The sequence below is a fragment of the Cebidichthys violaceus genome, unplaced genomic scaffold (assembly GCF_023349555.1).
Source record: "Cebidichthys violaceus isolate CVI_PGR_0920_01 unplaced genomic scaffold, fCebVio1.0.p SCAF_5, whole genome shotgun sequence".
Taxonomy (NCBI): domain Eukaryota; kingdom Metazoa; phylum Chordata; class Actinopteri; order Perciformes; family Stichaeidae; genus Cebidichthys; species Cebidichthys violaceus.
In genome coordinates this window covers 10,942,502-10,964,598 of record NW_027176705.1, presented here as the reverse complement: position 1 = coordinate 10,964,598, position 22,097 = coordinate 10,942,502, and the positions used below count along the sequence as shown (strand labels likewise).

The following is a 22,097-nucleotide window of genomic DNA, read 5'->3' as shown; positions in this document are numbered from 1 at the left end:
TTGCAATGTGGTTGTATTAGATTGGACTATGATGTATGGTGGCTTTTAGCCATGTAGGAGGAGTGACTCTAGGGGTGGAAAGGGATGGAAATGTTGCTGTCAGTTGGCCAGCCTGGTCACTACTTTGGTCCAGACTGAAACATTTTGGCAACTATTGGATAGATGGCCATCAAACATTGTCCAATACTTTGGTTTTTGACCAAATACCTGCACTAATGACATTCCCATCAGCCTCAATTGTACTCTGTGTAGCTAATGTAAGCATGCTTTAATGTTAAACTAAGATGGCATTGTCATTGTGTGCATGTTAGCATGCTGATGTTAGCATTTAGCTCAAAGCACCTCTATGCCTAAGTACAGCCACACAGAGCTGCATGGAGTTAGACACTCTTGTAATTTTCATGCCCTCATATACAAACAATAGGAAGGAAAAAGTAATTCCCTGTCTGCCTTGTACGGCATTTGTATTCACTTTGCAGAGTGCAAAAACTCCTGAAAGAGCATAGCTGAGTTTGACGTATTCTTAAGCATCGGCATATGTGGATTGTTTGGAAAATAAGACCAAGCATACATAACATAAAGAAAAAAATTAAAGATTAATTTGATTAATTTTGATTTGATTACACACTTAAAATTCATATAAATTCAATTCAATTCAATTTATTTTTGTATAGTCCAAAATCACAAATTAAAAATTTGCCTCAGAGGGCTTTACATACTGCAATCATGATTCCACTCTCAGGAAAAGAGAGAAGAACCAGTTCCTAAGAGGTGAAGTCTGTGCAGAGCTGTTGTGTGTTGAGGTTTGGGAGCTAATCCTGACATATTAGCTCTCATAGGTCTGCCAGGCCTGGTTTAGTGCGTGTGAGGCTGAACTGGCAGATACTCCAGGAAACAAGGGATCCAGAGGCTTAGTCTGTGAAGCCCAGAGGAGAAGGGAAAATTTCAGTGTCCGAGACAGAACGAGAGAGGGAGGAAGTCAAAAGCCTGTATCACCACGTGCTTCACGGCCCTACTAAAGCACTACACTGTGTCTACCAGTCCTGGCATGGCTAAGACTGACAAAGAGAACTAGACTGAACCACAGCTGTCAGACACCAGCTGTTCGGCAAAGCTCCGCAAAACCATTCTTCAATGTTAAAACTCTTCCCAAGCTCAAAGTAACACCTAGAAATCATATAAAAAAAGCAGCAGGGGTATATGGACCTAAAGGATTCCTATGACAAGCTGCACAGGGTGTATTTTTATCCGCCAGCAGAATGTTCTCTGCTCCCTTAGTCCCCAAATGGTTTTCCCTCACTTCCTGTCTTTAAGGATCTCCAGCCACCGGCTCTCGGTCTCGGCTCTCCAGCTCCACAGAAGGCAACAGCAGAAGTCATTTAACAATGAGAAATGGCCTCCCGGTGGGAAACTCTATACATGTACGTATTTAAACCACAGTAACGTCTGAGTTTGATCGGCTCTGTCTAGAGTGCAGATGAATGTGTGCAGGTGTTTGTGTATATGAGTGTCTACATGTGTATGTAAGCGTCTACGTGTGGGTGTAAACATTCACAAGAAGGACACTGATGTAAAAATCAGCTGGTCAGGCGCAGGCACTGTCCAAGTGTTTCTGGACTCTTTGAAAAACAGAAACATTTCACATGTTTACAGTGTGTGGATTTCACTCTACCTTGGAGTTAAATACCACATGGGAAACTGGTTATGTTGTTAAAAGCGGTTTTGGATTCGTGCCAGTTCTGCAGAGCGTGTTACAGAAAGTGTGAGAATAACTAAGGACTAACTTAAGTATGTTGCCTACTTGTTGATTAGAAAAATGCCAGCAGCAATGGCAATAATTCTACTTGTCTGAGAATTGCAGACACCGTTGATCATAATACCGCAGCTGCAAAACATGTTGGTGTTCTCCAGACCTCCAACTCACTTTCAGACTGCTGTTTCTATTCCAAAAATTAAAAAAAGAGAGAGAGACAGAGAGTGTCTATGCATAAAGCCATACTTACTCTTCCCCTCACTCATCTCAAACATAGACTTCTCATCTTTCATTATATGTATTTCTCTTCTTCTATGCTACCTTAATCAATATGCAAGACACCTACCCACTGCAACAGGACATATATGCAATGAAATATTTCATACTTAAGATTTGAGGGTAAAAGTAATAAGAATTTATCAGGCAGCAAAGTAGGTGGGATTCAATCACTTTAACATTGGAGTCCTATCTGGGAAAGTCATTTAAATCCAATACTTTTTTACTGTAGAAGTATTTAGTGCAATGCCAAGAGATAAATCCAGACATGCACATGCAATTTGGTAACTGTCCTCAACTCTAGCCTGAGGACTGACAGAGACTGTTTACATAAGTCTGCAGCACTGACAAAACTCTTTTAGCATCTGCAGGTCAATCGAGTTAAGTAATTACAGAGTGACATAGCTGATGATGAATTTATCTGATTAGGCATCCAGCTTGTTATTACAGGCATTGGATGGAAAATAAATTGTCTGTGCAGACCTTCATGCCGAGGCAACAACCTATCTGGAAAAAAACAACAAAAGATTTTGGTGTAATATTACAAGAGTTAAGGGAATGTAACACACCAAAGAAACGATGGATAGAAGAACCCACAGAAAACTGTTGCCAAACATGGCTTTTCCTCTCGCTTCCTGCTAGTAGTGGATGTACATTTCAAGGGAAAGAAACATACATCATGTTCTGCTGGTGAGCTATTTTGGGAATGGATTATGTACCAAAGCCCCAGAGGGAGCAGCCCTTTATCATCGAAGTCATTAATGCTGCAGAGAGGCCCTGTCACAGTTTTCAAAAGAAACCAAAACACAGGAGCTCTGCATGTATGCATGCATACTTGGACATTCAAATCCACATACTCACATAGACAAACACACGGTATATACAGTAGGTATGACTGCACATTCACGACAACTAGATACAAACTTATAATAATCATATTTGTTAATTTAGTTTAGCTTGATGGCATGCTAACATTTGCAAATTAGCACTAAACAAAAAGTTCAGCTTTGGATGGTGGGAGTGTCCTTAGTTTACCAGGTATTTGCTTATAAATTCAAATTCTGACCTGATGATGGTGCCAGAGAAAAGTTAAGAAATCGCCAAAGTTATTACTTTAATTTTATTATTTTTAGTTGTCGGGGGAACACAAATGTGTGTGCTATTTTTTCATTACAATCTATCCAATAGTGCAGGGGTGTCAAACTCATTTTCACCCCTGGGCCACATCAGCATCATGGTTGCCCTTAAAGTGCCGGTTGTATCTGTAAGACTGTATAAATGTAACTACTCCCTAACATATTGTTAAATAACTGTCTCTGCATTTGATTATTGTTTATTCAAGTGTAAAAAGATTGTAAATGCAGTTATATATATGTAAAAATATATTTAAGCACATTTCTGTTATTATAACATAAATCCTTTTAATTTAGGGTTAAGAAACCCACATTACTCTATCAAAGATCAGACTTTTAAAGAAAATAACAAAGACAAATATCATCAAACACAAGTTATTACATTAACTTTGTTCAAAGCTATTCTTGTCACCTCTCTGCATCACTAATGTCCCCGTCGTCGTCCCGTTCATGCAGCTACATCCAAGAGCTCCTCACTGACGGTCAGGTCTGCCTTCAGCCTCTTATAAACACTGATAGATGTATGATGTATCCGTGTTGTCTGTGATTTCATCAACAGCTACTGAAAAAGACAAGTACCTGCTCGTCTCTTCAGCTAGCTGTGTTGTCAGATTGCCTGCTAGTTCCTGAACTCGGTCTGCGATGGTGTTTCTTCACAAACTGACATTTTAAAAAGTCTGTATCTGGTCGGAGCTCACCTGCACACAGACCTTTTAGCATGCACTGCTTCAAAAATGCACCCATTTACCCATAGATTTCATCTGTATCATAAATTAGTCTTCAATGTACTCACAATCCATTTCTATGTCAAATGTAGGGTAACCTATGCCAAAGAGCTGCTTCTATGACTGTTGTGTTTAAGTATCTTATAATTATGACTTTCTATCTCATAATTTCGACTTTCTATCTCACAATTATGACTTTTTATCTCATCATTTTGACTTTCTATTTCATAATTTCGACTTTCTAGCTCATAATCTTTACTTTCTATCTCATAATTATAAATTTCTTTCTCAATATTTCGACTTTCTATCTCATAATTTCGACCATGGGGATATTTTTATTATCAAATCTAACTTTTCATATTTTTTTTTTGCTGCCGGATTCGCGGGCCACATAAAATGACGTCACGGGCCGGATTCGTCCAAAAGTCAGGGAATCACCAAAGTCATTAGGATTCATCGTCTGGAAACCATGATTAGAATGCACATTGTTTCAAATGCAAGTTTCATAATGCAGTGAGCAGCGTACTTTATGGCTGAACCATGTTTTTTTAAATAGTTATGTCACCCCTCTAGAAAATGTTTATCTCCTCAGGTACGTATTGCATATCACAAAATCACAGAACTGCCTGTAAAAGTTTACAATCACTGTTTTGGGCAATATATAAAAATAATATTGTATCGTGAGTTACTACTTGATTCCCACCCAATGACTCCTTGATGTTATCACCTTTAGCAATTTAGACCGTGGACACAGAAAGCGGCGTAGCTCATACGTAGGGAGTAAACGTGGCATCGTAAGTCAAACGGTGACAGTCCAGCCACAGATCACAGAGGGCAGAGTCGCGCACACAGGAAGTGCATTCCTTCTCCTCACAGTCACTGCCCCCACTGATGTTTGTTTAAACTGGGCTTTGATACAGGGAGAGATTACTTCTCCACTCAATTCTTCTCCCACTCCACTCTCGCCTCCAATGCCCTAAAAGTACCCATCTCTTCTCTGTGACAAGAGGACAGACTGGGACACCGAGTCCTCGGAGACCCATCGCATCTTATCAGCCCCACCCTCTTTTCCTCTGGCTGTGACTCATTGTGTGACCCACTTTACTTCTGTTATCCTAACTGGCTGACTGACTGGCCTGTTGCCTGACATCAAACCGTTCAACACACAATGTATCTGTTCAGCCCAAGCTGACAAAACCACAGTATTATGCTACTATTATGTGTCTGTGCGTGTAGAAAGGTTATTGTAATTCTGTAGTCATCGTCAGCCAGGATTAGTCTAAATGAACACAAGCTGGCAGTCTGTGAAAGGTTTCTGGAAGATATATTTCTTGGTTTTGGATAAGCTTTCTTTCATTTAAATAATGTCTAGGAGGGACTTAGACAAGCTCGGAGCCTCACCTGAGTTTATCAGCGACAAAGATGACTCGACGCTCCAGCAGCAGCGAGGCAAAGACTCGTATCACCTGCCGTACACTGAGGCAACTGAAAAGACTATCAAAGTCCACATGCTCCAGTCTGGAGTCCGTGGGCCGCCTCAGCTCGATGACCTGAACGATCACAAAATATGTGAAATTTAAGTTATTACAGTTTGTGGATCTAATTAACTAAGAAGATTTCACACAACTGCATAATGAAAGTAGTGAAAGTAGTAGCTCTGACCTCATTTCCTGCACCGGGCAGAAAGGTCTTTACTTTGATAATCTTCCCTGGTGCAGGGAAGGGGGACTCCATCAGACTCCTCATGAAGGGGTAGACCAGGGCTGCTGACACGCCTCGCCGCCGTTCCACCTCATCCAGGATCTGAACATGGGAACACAAAGCACAGTTTCCTAAACATATTTTCAACCAGTTTCGTCAATAACACACTTTCTGGAAATCTGTTAATATGAAAGGAACCAAGGCTTTTATCCATATTGAATGAATAGCCAAGCATGGCAAAAAAAAGTGCACAGTCATCAAGATTATTGGCCATGGCGACAATTAATGGAAACATATTTGTATGTGTTTGAGCACGAGCAATTGTGTGGAACTCAGTATTCGTTTTCTGCTTTGAAAAAATAAATAAAAAAGTGAATTTCTTTCCATGTCTGTGTGACTGGAAATTTCCACCCAGTTGGTCCAAGCTGCCTGCAGTCTGGAAAGTTGATTGGAGAATCAAGCTCGTAACAAGGTCCTATGATATCTACCTCTTCCTTATCTCTGTCTGTCTCTCTGTTGGTCTGTCTGTCGGTCTGTCTTGTGTGTGTGAAAGAGACAAACCCTGGTCTTCTTTCCCATTTATCATGAAACACTAAGATTCCTTTCATTTTCGGCTCAGGTTTGCTGCCGCACTGTTGAATGTCCTAAAATATCACATGATGCAAAACTAGAAAAATTCTGTTGATGCTAAACACTTCACAAATGAAATGCTAAAATGCATCTACTTTACACACGTATCTGCTTAACTCAACTACTGAATACAGATTTCATATCTGTCATGTTTGCCAGGCCTTCATATAGCCTTTAATCACAGCCTGGGTATGATTATTATCAAACAATGAAAACAGAGCATATTTGCACTCTGTCTTTGAAATATACCATGGTATTTTTTTAACAGTCTGGACCTACTCACTTTGAATTAATAAGTAATCAGATAAGCCTGGAAAAGTCAAACAGAGTGACAGCTCTGCTCTGTGTTAGCACCACTGAGACAAAAGTGAAGGAAACAATTACTTTGGGAAATCAGGAAGTAAAAAAAAAAGAAAGACTGAAATAAGGTTTACCAATGAACAGGCGCTCAGCAGAAGGTCTGCTGAAAGTCATTTATTTCAGCTGTGAGAGCTGTGAGATGGGTTAACCACAGCTACCACACACACAGCCAGGGTTCTGTAGCTGCCTGTATATCAGCACAGTAAGTGTGTATGTTTTTGTGTGTGTGTGTGTGTGTGTGTGTGTGTGTGTGTGTGTGTGTGTGTGTGTGTGTGTGTGTGTGTGTGTGTGTGTGTGTGTCACATGCACAGGAAAGGATGAACTCACCGTGGAGAACAAGTCAAAACAGCCCAGTCTGCTGATGACACAGTAGACCTCTGGAAGGCGAGATCCTTTCCCATTCGGCTGCAAGAGAAGGCAATAAACTCATTGAACCCTCATGATAATAGATTTGATGAAGAGACACAATTACAGATGTTCTGTAAACTGTCTACAAACACATTTAAAGGGGTAGTCAACTTGCAAGACTTAAGAGACAGATTAACGTCTCTTTTAGGGTTATTTTCCGGCTTTAGAAAGCTCTTACAGAGCCACACAAGACATTATGAGTCTCCTTTCACAGCCTGAATATTTCTCCCTGTGACGAGTAAACTGAATTTGAATTTGATCTGTGAAATTTTAAAGATTGCTAAAAGAACCAGAGCAGGAATGTCAGAACGTTTTTTTGTTTTGTTTTTATCAAATGTGTGGAATTATTAATATTTATTTTTTTATGAGTAAAGTGTCAGACCATTATAATATCATATGTAGATAAGTTGTTTAAATGCTGTAGTCTTTAAATCTAGGCTGTAATCTGATGTGAAAGCCTTTTATGTGGATACTAACTTCCTAAACACAGGTGGTTTATCTGCTCCTGCTGATCTATCTACCTTCCTCTGTACACTCATAGACCATTATGTGCTTCGAGGCCCCAGACACTGAAACACACAGACACAAATGAACACAAGCACTCAACAACCGCCAATCCACTTGTCCATATTAGGTATACAATTTTCTCTTCGTTTCTCCTCCGCTTTTCCAAATGGATGATTAAATCAACTATGTGGAGCTTGATTCAAGTCCTCAGGAATGCTCGCTCACTGCCAACGGCTGGTCAGACAGCAGGGAAGAAACAAAGTTGCTGGAGGAGAGCAGCTCACCTCTTCCTCTAGCTTCATTAAAATCTGCTTCCATCAAGATGAATCTCAGATCAACAGAGCAGATCCAGTTTTAAAACATTTTCGTCTGGTCAAACTATTCACAAAACGTGCGGCTGTCATCCAGCACATACACATACACAGGGGTAAAGACACTCCTAGTAAACTTATGAAAACATACACACTGTTGTACTGTAAACATACTCAGAAATACCAAATGGCAAACAATCACCACCACATTCACAGAATCCCACACAGTCATACCCTCTCTACCCGCAAGCTACATGGGAAGCTTAACAGAAAAAAAAAAAACATCAAAGCGCTCTGCGGCCTCATTATAAAGAAGAAATGCTCCACAATGACAAAGTTAGGTTTTTTCATGGTTTGTCTTTGTTTTGCCTTTCCTGAGAAACTCTCATTAAATTAAATGAGTCAATCCCAACTAGGTTTTTATCATAAATTATTATATTTGTATGCACTTTATGACTATGACTGAATGTTTGCAATTATAGTTATAGTTATAATAATAATAATTAACTAGAATGCAGCTACTGTATTTCTTTATGTTCATTTTAAGATAGATATGTGATTATTTAAATAAATACTTTGTAATAACAGATTTACATTTTTAATATTAAACCACTTTCCTGCATTTTTGTAGCAACTTATCTTTTTTCAAACAATTCTGTCATGAGCACAGTTTTTCTCTCTTTTTGGGTTGTCTTTTTTGCTTTATACGTTCTACCTCTTGCTGCCACAGTGGATGGTCATGTAACATATCAATGGCCCCACAGGACCACCCTTTCACATGTTCACATAAAAAAGGTCTGTCACAACAAACAGGGCTCGGCAGGGTGTGAACAGGGAGCAGAAAATGAGGGGGGGGTGGTGGCTTACCAGCAGGCGTCTGCAGTACCCAAACCTCCTGCTGCCGTCCTCTCCAGTCAACATAAAGGAGAAGGTCTCGCTGTAGCAAAAGACAAATGTATACACATGAGAATTGATACAAAGAAACATTAACATGTAGACTATTGTACGAAAGACGCCACAGAGTTGCTTTAGAGGACATGTTGGAGAAATCCAATGTTATTTAATTAATTCCAGGGGCTAAGAGTCAGGATATCTCTGCCTCTGCTGTTTTGATTTTGAATAATCTTTTTTTCCATCGGTGTCTCACAAGCCCCCATAACTTTATGCAAGTGCAATTCTACATGGCAGGAGTACCCTTTTAATAGACCAGTTATTAAACAATAATTCAGCCATACCTGGTGTACTCAGACACAGGACTCCAGTCCTTTGCATCTGGAAAACAGAACTGAGGAATGGCTTTGAGTCTCTGTTCGGCCTCTCTCATCTGCTTGGTGGGTCTCTCTAGCTGTAAGGGGAGAGGAGAAGAGAGAGAGGACAGGAGTTTCAGTCAGTTAATTCTCCTTTAGATAACTTTGTACTCCATATTTAAGATCTCCATGGAGTGAGCGTATCAGAGTGAGCGTATCAAGATGTACTTCTCCCAATGGACACCTCTGCTGAACTATATCTTAAATAATTAATAATAAAATGTATATTTGAATAACTAAAAACACATCCCTGTCACCGATCCCAGTTATTTTTAAATGTAAACAGGCTCTTAAGACTCCACAGGATGTATGTTATAAATCCTGATTGCCGGTACAGCTTTAAATTGTCAACAACCTGTACAATTAAGTGTGAAAAGCTCACAGAAATATCGTTTTTAACTTCAATTTAAATAAAAAAAGAAAATTGCATGGGTCACTACCCAACGTAAAACACAATCGGCATAATTTTCAGCATTCACACTTCTGTAGTGACCATGACTAGAAGCTTAGAGTGGGAAAACTCTGGAAAGCCTATACGTAATCAACCCTTGTTCTAACACGTTATTTCTAGATGACACTGGACCACTTTATCCGTGGCATTAACATTTATATCTTCCAGACTGTCTAAATATGACTTAACTGGATTACGTTTGCTTGTGAAAATCAACAGTTCATCTCCATCATCGTCTCCAATTGCCAAGACAATATTAACTGTTATGATCTCTGTCAAGACAGTTTTCAATGTTGCTGTCTGCGCTGCTGACACATATTAGATGTGGTGTCTATGCTCTGCTGTTATCCAGCTTGAGGGCTAACTTTTTCCCAGACCATGCCGTAGAGTTTAAGCTAATAAAATGTTACATTTGTTTTTTCCGCCCTCCGAAGTCACCTGAACAGACTAACGAACAGCAGCAAGTGTATTCAAAACCGGTCCCTAGAATAAGGGACTGTCAGGCTTTTACCTTGGGGAACTGGTAGGTGACCTCTGGGGAGTAGGAGTTTTTGCTGGGTTTCTTTTTCAGAGAAACAACCACAAAATACTCAAAGAGTTCTCTCTCCTGCCACTCAATGAGCTGCAGCTCCAGCGTGCGGTAGCTGGGGGCCCGTCGAAGGATGGACTGCAGTTTCAACAACCTCTGGGTGTGAGCTAAGGAGGGAAGCAAACGTCAATACATAAAATGTTCTGTCCAAACAAATGTAAATCTAAGGCTCGCAGGGTATTAACCTTCAGCCAGCCACGAAATTAAATGTTGTACTTATGGGTGTAATTCACTTCCACGGAAAGATTCCTGTCACTGAATCTAGACATATGATAAATGTTTTATTGTTTTCTGATAATCCATGTATATGGCAAATGTTTTAGTTACAATTCTGTGGTCTGTCTGGTCACACGAGGTCACTCGTGAAATATAAACCACGGAAGCTGTTGCACAACTACTGAAAGAAACTGCTTTGAGAAAAGTTTCCACGGTAACAGAAGTATAGCACCTAACTGTTGCAAATGAATGCTGTGGTCACTCACCTTTGAACCTGTCATCAGAGTCACTCTCACTCTCACTGTTGTCATCTGGAGGCAGACATGAGACAGACAAGAAGGTTTTCTACGGGTCAGAGGGCAATTTCACAAACCTGTGTTTATGTTACGAGAGGGACACAGCAAGAACTCCATGTGGGAGGCTGAGACGCAAATATTTACTCACTTATCTGGCCAGTGGATAAAGGGAATAAAGAGAGCCCTTACCTCTCAGAGATGCAGTCTCAACATTGGACATGGACAGCTTCTTCAGCCTCTTCTTCCCACGTTTAGTGCAGTAAATGGAGTTGATCCTCTGGACCAGCTGTAAACAGAGGAAAGAGGAAATTCTCTGTTGGGGGATCTGAAGTGTTGTTTCTTTTGATCCTAAGTATAGAAGAAGTAGAGGAGTGTTCCTGGCCAAAAGTAATACTGTACTGTGCTTTAAGGGTTACTGAAAAACTTCAACGCCACTTCTTGAGAAAAAGTTCCACAAGGGACACCCAAGCAGTAATAACGCACATCAAGGTTCTATATTCTATACAAGTCTTTTCCAAACAGAGGAATTGCAAGTGATCCAGAGCTGCTCTGACTTGGTCCCTACAGAAACCTAAGCTGGTCTGTGAAGCAGTAAAGGAAAGAGAACACGGTCAGAGCTCTGCAGGGACTTAGTGCAGGTGTTTGTGTAGGATCTGGTAGTGTGTACCTTGGGGATCCTCCAGTTCCTATGTGAAGCCAGGGTATCACTAGTGCTACAGAGGCTATCATCCGCCAGCAGGCCACAAGGTGACGTAGATACACCCCGCTGTGAGAGAAGCAGCATTTCATCATGGCTGTAGCGTTTGGACAACTGTGACATGCGGTGGCTCTTCCTGTCACTCGGACCAGGGAGGCGAAGAGACTGGCTACTGGGTTTGGAAGGCAACTAGTCAGAGAGGAAAGAAAAAGCAAGGGTTATTACAATCCATTCATTCAAGCAAACAGTTTTTATAAATAGTTATCCCAGTGCATTAATTCAAGATAGTTTCCTTTAAGTTATAATCCTTAAAAAGGGACAGTTTACCTCAAAATCCAAAATACATACTTTCGCTATTCTTTTGCTTTGAGCACCACAAGTCAAGTGCCATATAGTCCAATTATATTTGAGCGAGGGCAGACAACTCTATAGCCAATATCTCCAAAAACACGTATTTTTGATCTTGGGATGAATTGTCCCTTTAAGATGTTCATGAAGATATTAATTAAGGTTTAAAATCAAATAGTATGTGTTAGCAGGGTCCACTATTCATGCGCTGGATTAAATTTGTTTTCTAGACTACAAAGGATTTACAGGAATGATTCTTTCTTCACTGTTTACTGCTGAAATTATTTACACTGTATCAGAGCTGCATTAAGTTACTGCCGAAGCAAACCGAGCATTAAAAGCATTAGGATGGCTTTTATTGTGAAGCAGTAACAGGAAGTGCACTGCATTTGTCTTGGAGGTTAGCACTGAGAGCACCAACTATTTCAAAATGTGCCTCCAAAACAAGATATGGTCACTTTAAACTGATGAGTTTTAAAAAATTGCAAGAAGCAATAGAACAAGAAGGAGCAGCCACAGTGAGCTGTTAGATGAAGAGCTGCAGGTGACACCTCAACCTTCGCAGAAAAGTAACAAACCTTGCTGTGCCCGGCTGTTGTGTGGTAAACAATTTCTGTCATGTGAAGCTTAAAATAAGATTCCAGTTTCTCATGGTATGATGGAAAAAGTTTGTTTGGCTGCACTGTAAACAGATACAGCATTTGTTCTTCTGTTATATTCCTCACAAAGCAGCTGCTCAAGGAGTATTTGCTGGACTAATAAATATAGTTTATAAACCGCACTTGTTGTTACCACCAGTAACTGTGGGTGACAAGTCTTTTTGCATTTAAGTGGGGAAGCAAAATGTGCAGATGGGTCTTTCTGTGGAGAACCACCAGGTATAAACATATCAAACTGCATCCTGTAGCGCCACAAATGAGGTGTGAGATTCTTTAAAAAATCTTGTCCAGGCACTGACTGGGAGGGGGGATTCACGTCACCACTGGAAAACATGTGTGTTATGTTTACTACAGGAAAACACATCAGTGCTGTTGATCCCAACAGGGTTATGACTTACCTGAGGTGGAGAGTTCAGCTTCCTATCCATGGTGGTCCACGATCTGTTGCTCTCCAACAGACATGACTTCCGACCCAAACTCTTCCGCTTCAGGTCAACATCCTCATATGGGTTCTCCTTCTCTGTCGGGATGAAGTAAGTATTCAGTGTAGCTCAACTATAATGTCAGTAGTAAAGCTGGCAACTGTCCGTAGACAGAGGGTGTTTTTGACGGACAGACAGACGAGACTGTGGGGTCAAAAAGGGTGAACAGGGCACAGTAAAAGGTGTCAGGGGCATAAGAGGGCCTCCCTATTGATAGTCTGAAAAGAGATGAGTCATGAAAGGTAAGTCAAAGGTCACTCCAAGCTGTCTCAAGTGAACTCCTTTTTTTCAAAACAGTTGCTGTTGGCACTGGGCCCCACAGGCCCCAGTGGGCCCAGCTGAAACTTCTGGAAACAACACTGCTGGTGAGTCACTGTCCAGGCATGCCAACTGTCTGCTGTGAGACATCATCTTCTTCTTGGACCTGCACTTAGAAAAGTTATATTTAATTGTTCAAATATATGATTAGAATAATAATTGTTGCAATACATTTTTTCTCATGTGAAATACTGATGTATATAATTGCAAAATATCCAAAATATGGAAAATGAAAACATCTTCAACCTCGTGCCATGAGTTTAAACATATTGTGCAATTTAAAATAAGGCACAAACAATAAGGTTTAAAGACCACAGTTAATATTCTGAGTAGGGTCTCAATTGTTAATGGATTTTAAGAACTTAATAAAATATGCATCACTGTACCTCAATAAGTTACAATAAGCACATACTTTTCTACTGCTCTGTAGATGTACTTCAGTGAATACATGATAACAGAAAAGAAAAGAAAATGAACATTACAGAGTTCTGCACAGCTCTCACTGATGTCACCTGGCAGAGGGCCAACTTCAATAAAGAGAAAACTTGTGTAACACCACAGTCCATGTCTATTCAGACATGTGCTCTGAGAATAGCTTTTTGGCAGGGTCTGAAAAAGGTTGTGAGAAAGTGAAGAAACCACAGCGAAGAATAAAAACAGAGCCAGATGGCGTCGAAATGCATGAGGGGAACTTTTAAAAGAAAGAAAAGCAGTGTTATCTGTCAATAGAAAGGGAAAGACAAAAAAATCTATTTGGTAGCTGTGTTCCTTCTTCCTGAGTACATTAGTGGAAAACCCGATGAACTCAGCATCTCAAATAGTGAATGTGTGTTTTAAAAACATCCAAGTTAACCTACAGGCAGAGCTTTGTTCAGTTATCTATTTTTAGGTTAATTATTGAACCTGTCTGGGGTAAATACACACACCCATGCACACATACGCAGACAATGCACACTGTAGGGATCTTAGGAGTGTTATGATGCATCACACAGTACATTAGCGCACTGGGGTGATTTTCTGTGCATCATTAAAGCTGAGGAGCAGAATAAGAGGGCTTAGTGTGACCCCACGTTGTGCCGCAACTCCATTAAACTGAAGCAATACTGTAATAAGAGCCTGCTGGGAAAATGATATGTCTGCATAGCTGCTTATGTACTGGAGGGTACTAATCTACTCCTCTGATTACAAACATCCAGATCTCTCTGTAGCACACCCCCAGACACACAGTATTATGCAGGGAGTGGACACACCTCGGCTGCACACTGTGATTGTAATTTCTGTGTACACAATGGACTCTCCGGGCAGGGCGAGGCACAGAACAAACTATACCCAACAACTTTAGTATCAGCTCACCCTATAAAGGGGACTAGTTACAGCATAGTAGCACCGGCGCTCAACCACTGAGCTGTAAACAGAAATGTGCATACAGTTACAGTTTTGTAAAAACATTTGGCGGAACCACAAACCATGCATCACGTCCATCATGAAGAGAGTCAGCTTGTGACCACACTGGAGAAAGTACGTAGGAGAATGCACATGTTGTTGTTTTACACAAAAGAATAGAAGAATCACAGGTCCAAGCATGTCTGTAACTGTCTAAGAGTAACCTAAATCAAATCTGAATCACTCACAACCTGTACCAGACAGTCTCCCAGATGTATTCACAAGAGTAAGAGCAGACATCACTTGAGCAAACTACGTCAGCGAAGGTAACACAACGATGGGACTTTGAATGAGACCGGGACTCTATGATACAGACAGCTGAATCACAGTGTTAGCACGGGGTGCGATTCATCTGCCTGGTAACAGATCACTCGTTGGCACTCCATTTATCAACTTCACTAGTCAAAAGCACTCAAAACAGTCCCCTAATATCGCAATCCATCATTCAATTGTATTAACACTGTAGCATGGGTTACAAATGACTTGCACTCTTAAGGTAAACATCTGGCATCAAGCACAGGTGCCAAAACGCACAATGGTGTGAGTGAATGTCCTATCAAAGTGGTTCCAAGATGTCCTGGGGAAAATGTGTGGGGACTTCTGGTTCTCTGTATCAAATTCTAGTTAAAATATGGGCGCAGAGGGATCAAAACATGGCTCATTTACAGCTGTGACTGCTTCTCACATAGATCATCTGACCTGAAAACCACTGCGCAGTGGTAGTGGAAACCACTGTTCTCCTCCATTAGGACTCCAGCTTGAACACTTTGTTGCAAATAGTTGGAGCAATTTCAAACTTACTCAGAGACAATGTCTTTGTCAGGAACATAAAGAGATTGGCAAAAGTTGCGTCACCAAACTGAAAACTCCACATTCAGAGCTGGATGAACAATAGAAGGCTTTGTTAGGATTCACATGAAAATCAGTCTAGCCCTTACAATCTCTCTGAGACCACTGCACATCCTTAGATTAAAAAAATAATGCTGATAAGCATGACACTGATCACTGATTTGAGAACAATGCTGCTACTTGTAGAAATACCAAGTAATGTAATGTAATACTTGCATATTAAGCCTCCATTTGGTCACAAAGCATTTATCAAGAAAAATATTTCAGTTTGAAAACTTTTTATTGAATCTAAAATCCAAGCTTCATCATGAGACTTTACCCACACTGACACACATTTCCACCTTATTAAGTATGCACTGTGGGAAGTGGCAATTGGAATGGGCCGAAGGCTTGAGGTAATTTGCTAGTGGAAAGGAATTTGGTTGCACTTCATGCACACATTATCTCATATCTCAAAACATTTGAGTGGATATTGTTTACAGTGAGATACACAACGTGTCACTTGCAAGGTTGCAATGTGAGAGGATGATGCACTACAATCAACACTTAGCAACAAAATTATAGATTTTCTGTACCGTGAGTTTAGTCCTACAGCTGCACAGTTGTGACTACTGTATTACTGATAACAATGGGCCTACTGCAAGAACATTTTCGTATTCTTATCTTAACTTTCTTTGACATTTTTTTTGTATGGTGGGCTTGTTTAGGTATGCCACGTTAGATTCAGCACACTCATTACTTCAGATAACTGTGTAAATGTCCAGCGTAAAAATGATGAATGCCACCTGTGCGTAAATGAGCGTGCAGTCATGAAAAAAGTAAATTAGCATATTAAACTCTGATATTAGTCAAGTCAAACAGGATAATGTCAACATAATTATCTAATGTAATATAAATAGGATTTATAAAGCAAACTGACTCAAAGTAATGAAATATGCAACCCATTAGTGAAAATCTTAGGCTTAGATAACAGTAAACTAATTGCACATGACTCATACGACCTACGACCTACGACCACTCGTAAATTGTTATCCTACCGAAAAAAAAGCTGCAGTTTCGCCTGAAATCATTTTCAATGCTTCATCTACACTTTTGCAAAGCATCTGTCAGCTACATATGTACTGTCACTGTCTCGTGTATAACCAATGTCTAAAATCACATGATTTCATAAGTATAAGTTGCATTTAAACTGCATAAGTAATCTAGCAATTATTTTCATCATCGATTAATCTAAAGGTTATTTTCTTGATTAATCAAATAACTGTTTGGTCCATAGAATAACAGAAAATAGTGAAAAATGTCCCAAAGCCCAAGTTCATACATTCAAATGCCCAGCTGTCCAACCAAAAGTCCAAAACACAAAGATATTCAGTTTACTATCATATAACACTAAGAGAACCAGCAAATATTCTCATTTGAAAAGCCAAAACCTGAAAGAGTCATTTTACATAAAATGTGACTTATACTATGAATCAATTATCAAAACAAGTTGTTATACATAAATACATTTTCTGTTGATTGACTAATCAATATATAATTTCAGCTCTAAACTATATTCAAGAGTGACCCAGGTCAGACAGAAAACCAATGAGAGATCTAAGTGACATAGATCCACCCTACTGGTTTTAAAGCAGTGTGCTTACCTACTATGTCCTCATAGGCATTCTCCTCTAAAGTGCTTTTGGAATTGGGTCGACTCCGTGTGCCTGTAGTTAGCGTGCCATTCTCTTTAGGTGAGGATGGATATGAAGATGGCAGACTACTCGTAGCATCCTCCAACTCACACGACTCTCTGGGAAGAAATGAAGAAAGTCAAAACAGACCATGATGGGATAAGATGTTAAGAAAGTGGAGACAGATAAGAGTAAACAGAAAAAGTCCAGATAGCATTAAAAATAGCCCAGATAGCCAGTTTTACTCCTAAATCCACTTGCCGACTAGAAGCAGAGAAAGTCTAGAGCTTTGTCTTATCCCTTAAAAAAAAACTAAATGAGCCCCCAATTATAAAACACACAAAAACAGAAACACCAGGATCCACATGTGCCTCTAATCACAATGAACTTCCTGATAAGTCACAAGTAAACATGCAGATATCTTACTATTTCCGAGCGTTCTCTGCACAGTATAAGGTTCACATCACATGTCGCAAAGCACTGCAGAGGACCTTTGCAACATTAGTGCAGGGATCTACAGTATGGTCAAGTCGCGCCATCGACAGCTTGTGGCTTTTAAGCTTAGTCTGAAAATTGCTAGAGCCACAGGAATGTTAAACACAGAGTCCAAGGGATGAACATTTCAGGATTTCATCCTCATTTTACAAAAGGACAATCTGGAGAGGCCCCACCCTCAAACTGAGTCAGCTGAGCCTGAGAACTTCAAGTTAAACAGCTAATAACAACAAAGGCGCGCAATAATCCATTGTTTCACTGGTTTCTATAGGGTTATAGTATATTAGTTGCAGTTACAGTTACAGGCAGATTAAGTATAAACATATTTTTGATTAAGAATATACTGTGAAGAATCTGACATTTCAAATAGTCCGTACAATGCATCAGTTAGTTTCTGAGCTGCTTTTATGATTTCCAGTAGGCATTTACTTCGTAATAAACCTATGATGACAATATTCAGTTTGATTAAATTAGGAAAGCTGGGATGACGAGAACTCAATGCTATAACAAAACAAAACTACTGTTATTATTCAATGGTCTTCTGGGAAACATAACAACTGATCACCACTTCAAATCCTCACTAAAAACAACTGAGGATAACCAAAGCTGATCGCTCCAACACTACAATCAGACACACTAATCAGTAACTTACAACACCAACAAAGCAAACATTTGGCCTGAGATCCAAATTCCTCACAAGACTGAGATATGTAAAGTACTTCTAAAACTTCTGAGGATTCTAAAGAAATCCATAGCACCCAATAAGGATACATATAATATAACATTGAATTTTACATCAACTCTCACAGACAAACTGTCTTTAGACATAGGCACACTGATATTCTCACCTGTCCTGTGGTCTCACCGAGGTGCTTCCCTCGGTCTTTACCATTCGAGTCACGCTGGGTGCCGGGGTCGAGGGCAGCGGCGGAGGAGACTCGGGGGCTCTGTTTGGAGGTAGTCCATTGGCCGGCGACACGCTCTTCTGGTCCCGTTTGGCGTCGTACTCAAAAGTGCGCTTGGGTTTAGGTAAGGGGTTGACTGGTGTGCCGACAGAGGTCTGTTGGCCCGGTGGTTCTGGGCTCTCAGACCTGGCTGAGCTCACACTAAACCTTTGTCTGAGTTTACACAGCTTATCAGAGACCAAAACAGCATCTGGTTCTGTGGCCACTGAGCAAATGCTGCTGCGCTTACTGGTGCAAGTACTGTCCAAGTCGTCGCCTATCACAAAAGACTTTTGTCTTGTCTTGTCCGGAGCATAGCAATTACTCAGATATCGTGGAGGGGATGGACTGGGATTCTCCTTCAGGGCTTGTTCTATCTTTTGTATCCTGTTGAGAACCGCTGACGTCTCCTTTCGAGCAGACAGGGAACGTACATATGTTCCTGAGGACTCTGTCTTCCCTATCCTTTTCTGGAAGCGGCCTAGACCGTCTTTGTCAGAAACCCCTTCCTCTTCCTCTGTGTAGGAGCATTCTGAGAAAGCTGTGCTCATCCTGCGAACCCCCTTAAAGTCAAACGTTTTCTCGCTACAAGGAGAAGAGAGCAGGCTGGGGCAGCCCTCACTTCCCCCTACACGCTCTCCTCCTCTTTTATCTAGACACAAGCTCATCCTAGGCAGGGCCACCCTTCGGCACTCCCATTCTGAGATCTTTTTGCGGATTGTGGTGGGAACACCTGCTACCGAGCGGGGTAGAGAAACAGTGCGCCTGTGGCTTTGGTTAGAGGAAGGTCCCAGTGAGAGTGTGCTCCAACTCAGGGGCCTACCGTTTAGTCCATCTCCTGGAGAGGGTTCCCCTTCTTGCTCCTGGTTGCTTTGACTTTCCTGGCAGAACTTGGTTTGAGCCTGAGGCTTATAGATGGAGAGCCTGTTGTCCAAACAGCTGATGCTCTTTGACTTGGTGAGACGGCCTTGGAAGTCAGTCTCACCAGTGAGAGATGCACCACTGCGCAAGGTAGCGGTCTTGCTTTTCCAGCCAGCACGTACCAGGAACCTGCCGTCAGTTCTGACGTACCTACTCTGCTTCCCAGAGTTTTCCCCGTCACTGAGGAGAGGCTGCTGGCTCTGCCCCTGACTGGCAGCGAGAACAGGAGACGGTGATGTAGACTGGCACCTTTAACGAAACAGAGAAAGGTGTGAACAAACATTGTAGAGATTGAAATGATTCTTTGAGGGGGGAAAAAACTGATAAGAAACCAAAAGAGGCAAATCAACAAAGCCACTCAACCCTGCAGCATGAAAAGTACCAGAAACTCGATGGTGAACAGATGGGGGAAAACTGTCTGGAATCAGCTGAAAATTCTGAATTCATTCGCAAGATCAAAGACAGAATAAAAACTTGAGCCACTTATTAAGAAAAACCACAGGAAAGTATTCTGTCTTTGGCAGCATGGGATTAAAATAAAGGCCAAAGGAAATACAGGCAACATTAAAAAGCCACTGGATTTTTCCACATAATTAAAATAAAAAACACAGCAGTGTGCCAAGCGAGATTTATTACAGCGGCCTTACCTGGGAAAGTCTCACTACTCCTCTCTGATCCTTGCAGCCTTTTTCTGAAGTGATACTGGGTGCTACAGTTGTCCCACGCTCACTGCTGACTGTACCACACACGTGCTTTCTCAAGCTGCTCACTTCCTCTTAGATTTCCAAAGAGAGAAAGTTTCCCAGTCGATGCCTGACACCTTACTTCTCATAATCTTTCAGGAACCTTGTCATGACTTTGAAGCTAGCTGAGTCTTGCGAAAGTGAAGCGTTGGGAAATTTGATGTCACAGCCATGGTTAGAATAACAAGCCTTATGGGAGGAGGAAGCTGAGGGCTGCGGACTGTGATCCAACAATGCAGGTTAGGACAGATCTCCCTTCTCACCTACCTGCCCTTCCCTGGTTTCATTCCTCCGGCTCTAGGGAGGGGAGACTTTTTACAACAGCTAGGAACTGGCAAGCTGCAAGCATGATGGATGCATCTTATCTGACTTCCCCTGAAGAAATAGGAGATTTTGTGACGACGACTGATGTCTTTATATTTTAATGCTGGTTTGTAGTATTCTGAAGTCCAATAAATTGATTTTTAAGCACGCAATACTTTAGATACTGAACTAATATATCACTAAAAAGGATTTCCACCAGCTTGGTTAAAAATATTATTAATTGTTTATTAATGCACAGCATTTGTCAAACATAATAACTTCTCCTTTAAAGACATATTATATTTTATTACAACTGTGTGTCATTCATTATCTGTTTATACACCAGCCTCCACATATTTGAAACCCACAATAACAGACCGTATATGTTTTAATGAAGAAAATACTTTTTGAGCCCACTCTGATATTAATCAGCTGTCAAACATAAGACATGTTGCAGTGATTCAGGAGGGAGATATTAGAATTTTGTCAGGCACATAAAAATCCTACTGGTTCGCTGTGAAAACTCCCAACTCAACTTCTGCCAACGAGTTTGGAGAGGGAGGGAGCGGAGTTTCTGAAGCTAAGTATCAATGCGAATGTTTTAGTAGCAACCAGACCAAACACTCAGTAATACTACTCTATTGCCAGTAACAGTACAATTTATTGAGTTAATGACAGCAATTTACATTTTTGCTCTTTGGTTTGATAGCTGTGCTAGGGCTGAAACACGGGGAGGATTCCCCGATGCCTCCATGCTCAAAACATGACTTCACCAATGTGAGAGTAAACAAGCAATAAAAAGATAATGTAGGAGAAAAGATTCAGACTGGCTGTGTTGTGATGTAGTGCTTTGTGAAGGTTTCAAGGGGACTGCATCCATGTTTAATTATATATATATATATATATATATATATATATATATATATATATATATATATACACAAAGTGCACTACAGAGTGACTTTGAACTGAATCTTTACAAACTTGTAAACAGATTATATACTGTGACCTCAGATATGGTAAATTGCATATATGTATTAATAAATAATACATATATGCAAAAAATATTTAAAAATATATATATATATTAATACATATATGCAATTTACCATATATATATATATATATATATATATATATATATATATTATTTTATATATATATATATATATATATATATATATATATATACACATATATATATATATATATTATTTTATATATATATATATAAAAATATGTTATTTAGTTTTGGTGTACTTTCTATCACTGTCCTTGAATTTGTTATTGTCTATGCGTTTACATCGCTGCAGATTTAAATCAACCACAAAAGTAAAGCCACCCAATAATACAGATTAAAATGGTCTCAGGATTATTGCTCATGCTGTAAAATTAAATGTAGACTGCAAAATGAAGACTTTTTGATTACACACAAAAAGAAAATATGTGCACAATCTTTGTCTATTTAGGGCTTAGGCACTGTGAGGGGCTCTGGTGGTCTGGATCATGCTTGTAAAAATAAGTCCAGCCACACATACAGTACAGTACAAAGGGCTAGA

The 22,097-nt window shown here is 40.3% G+C and overlaps 1 protein-coding gene across 3 annotated transcripts in view; it reads right to left on the bottom strand.

The window, feature by feature from the left end:
* dennd2b (DENN domain containing 2B) overlaps window positions 1-22,097 on the bottom strand; it is a 43,987-nt gene that overhangs the window by 6,443 nt on the left and 15,447 nt on the right. For all 3 annotated transcript variants that reach the window (XM_068730258.1, XM_068730257.1, XM_068730259.1), the window contains 12 exons: window positions 18,476-19,741; window positions 17,103-17,251; window positions 12,766-12,887; window positions 11,331-11,549; window positions 10,853-10,949; window positions 10,634-10,678; window positions 10,074-10,258; window positions 9,040-9,149; window positions 8,672-8,741; window positions 6,906-6,983; window positions 5,550-5,690; window positions 5,289-5,437 (listed from right to left, as the gene is read on the bottom strand). In XM_068730258.1, the coding sequence (XP_068586359.1) occupies window positions 5,289-5,437; window positions 5,550-5,690; window positions 6,906-6,983; window positions 8,672-8,741; window positions 9,040-9,149; window positions 10,074-10,258; window positions 10,634-10,678; window positions 10,853-10,949; window positions 11,331-11,549; window positions 12,766-12,887; window positions 17,103-17,251; window positions 18,476-19,741 (2,631 nt within the window). The remainder of the gene's footprint in view (window positions 1-5,288; window positions 5,438-5,549; window positions 5,691-6,905; window positions 6,984-8,671; window positions 8,742-9,039; window positions 9,150-10,073; window positions 10,259-10,633; window positions 10,679-10,852; window positions 10,950-11,330; window positions 11,550-12,765; window positions 12,888-17,102; window positions 17,252-18,475; window positions 19,742-22,097) is intronic.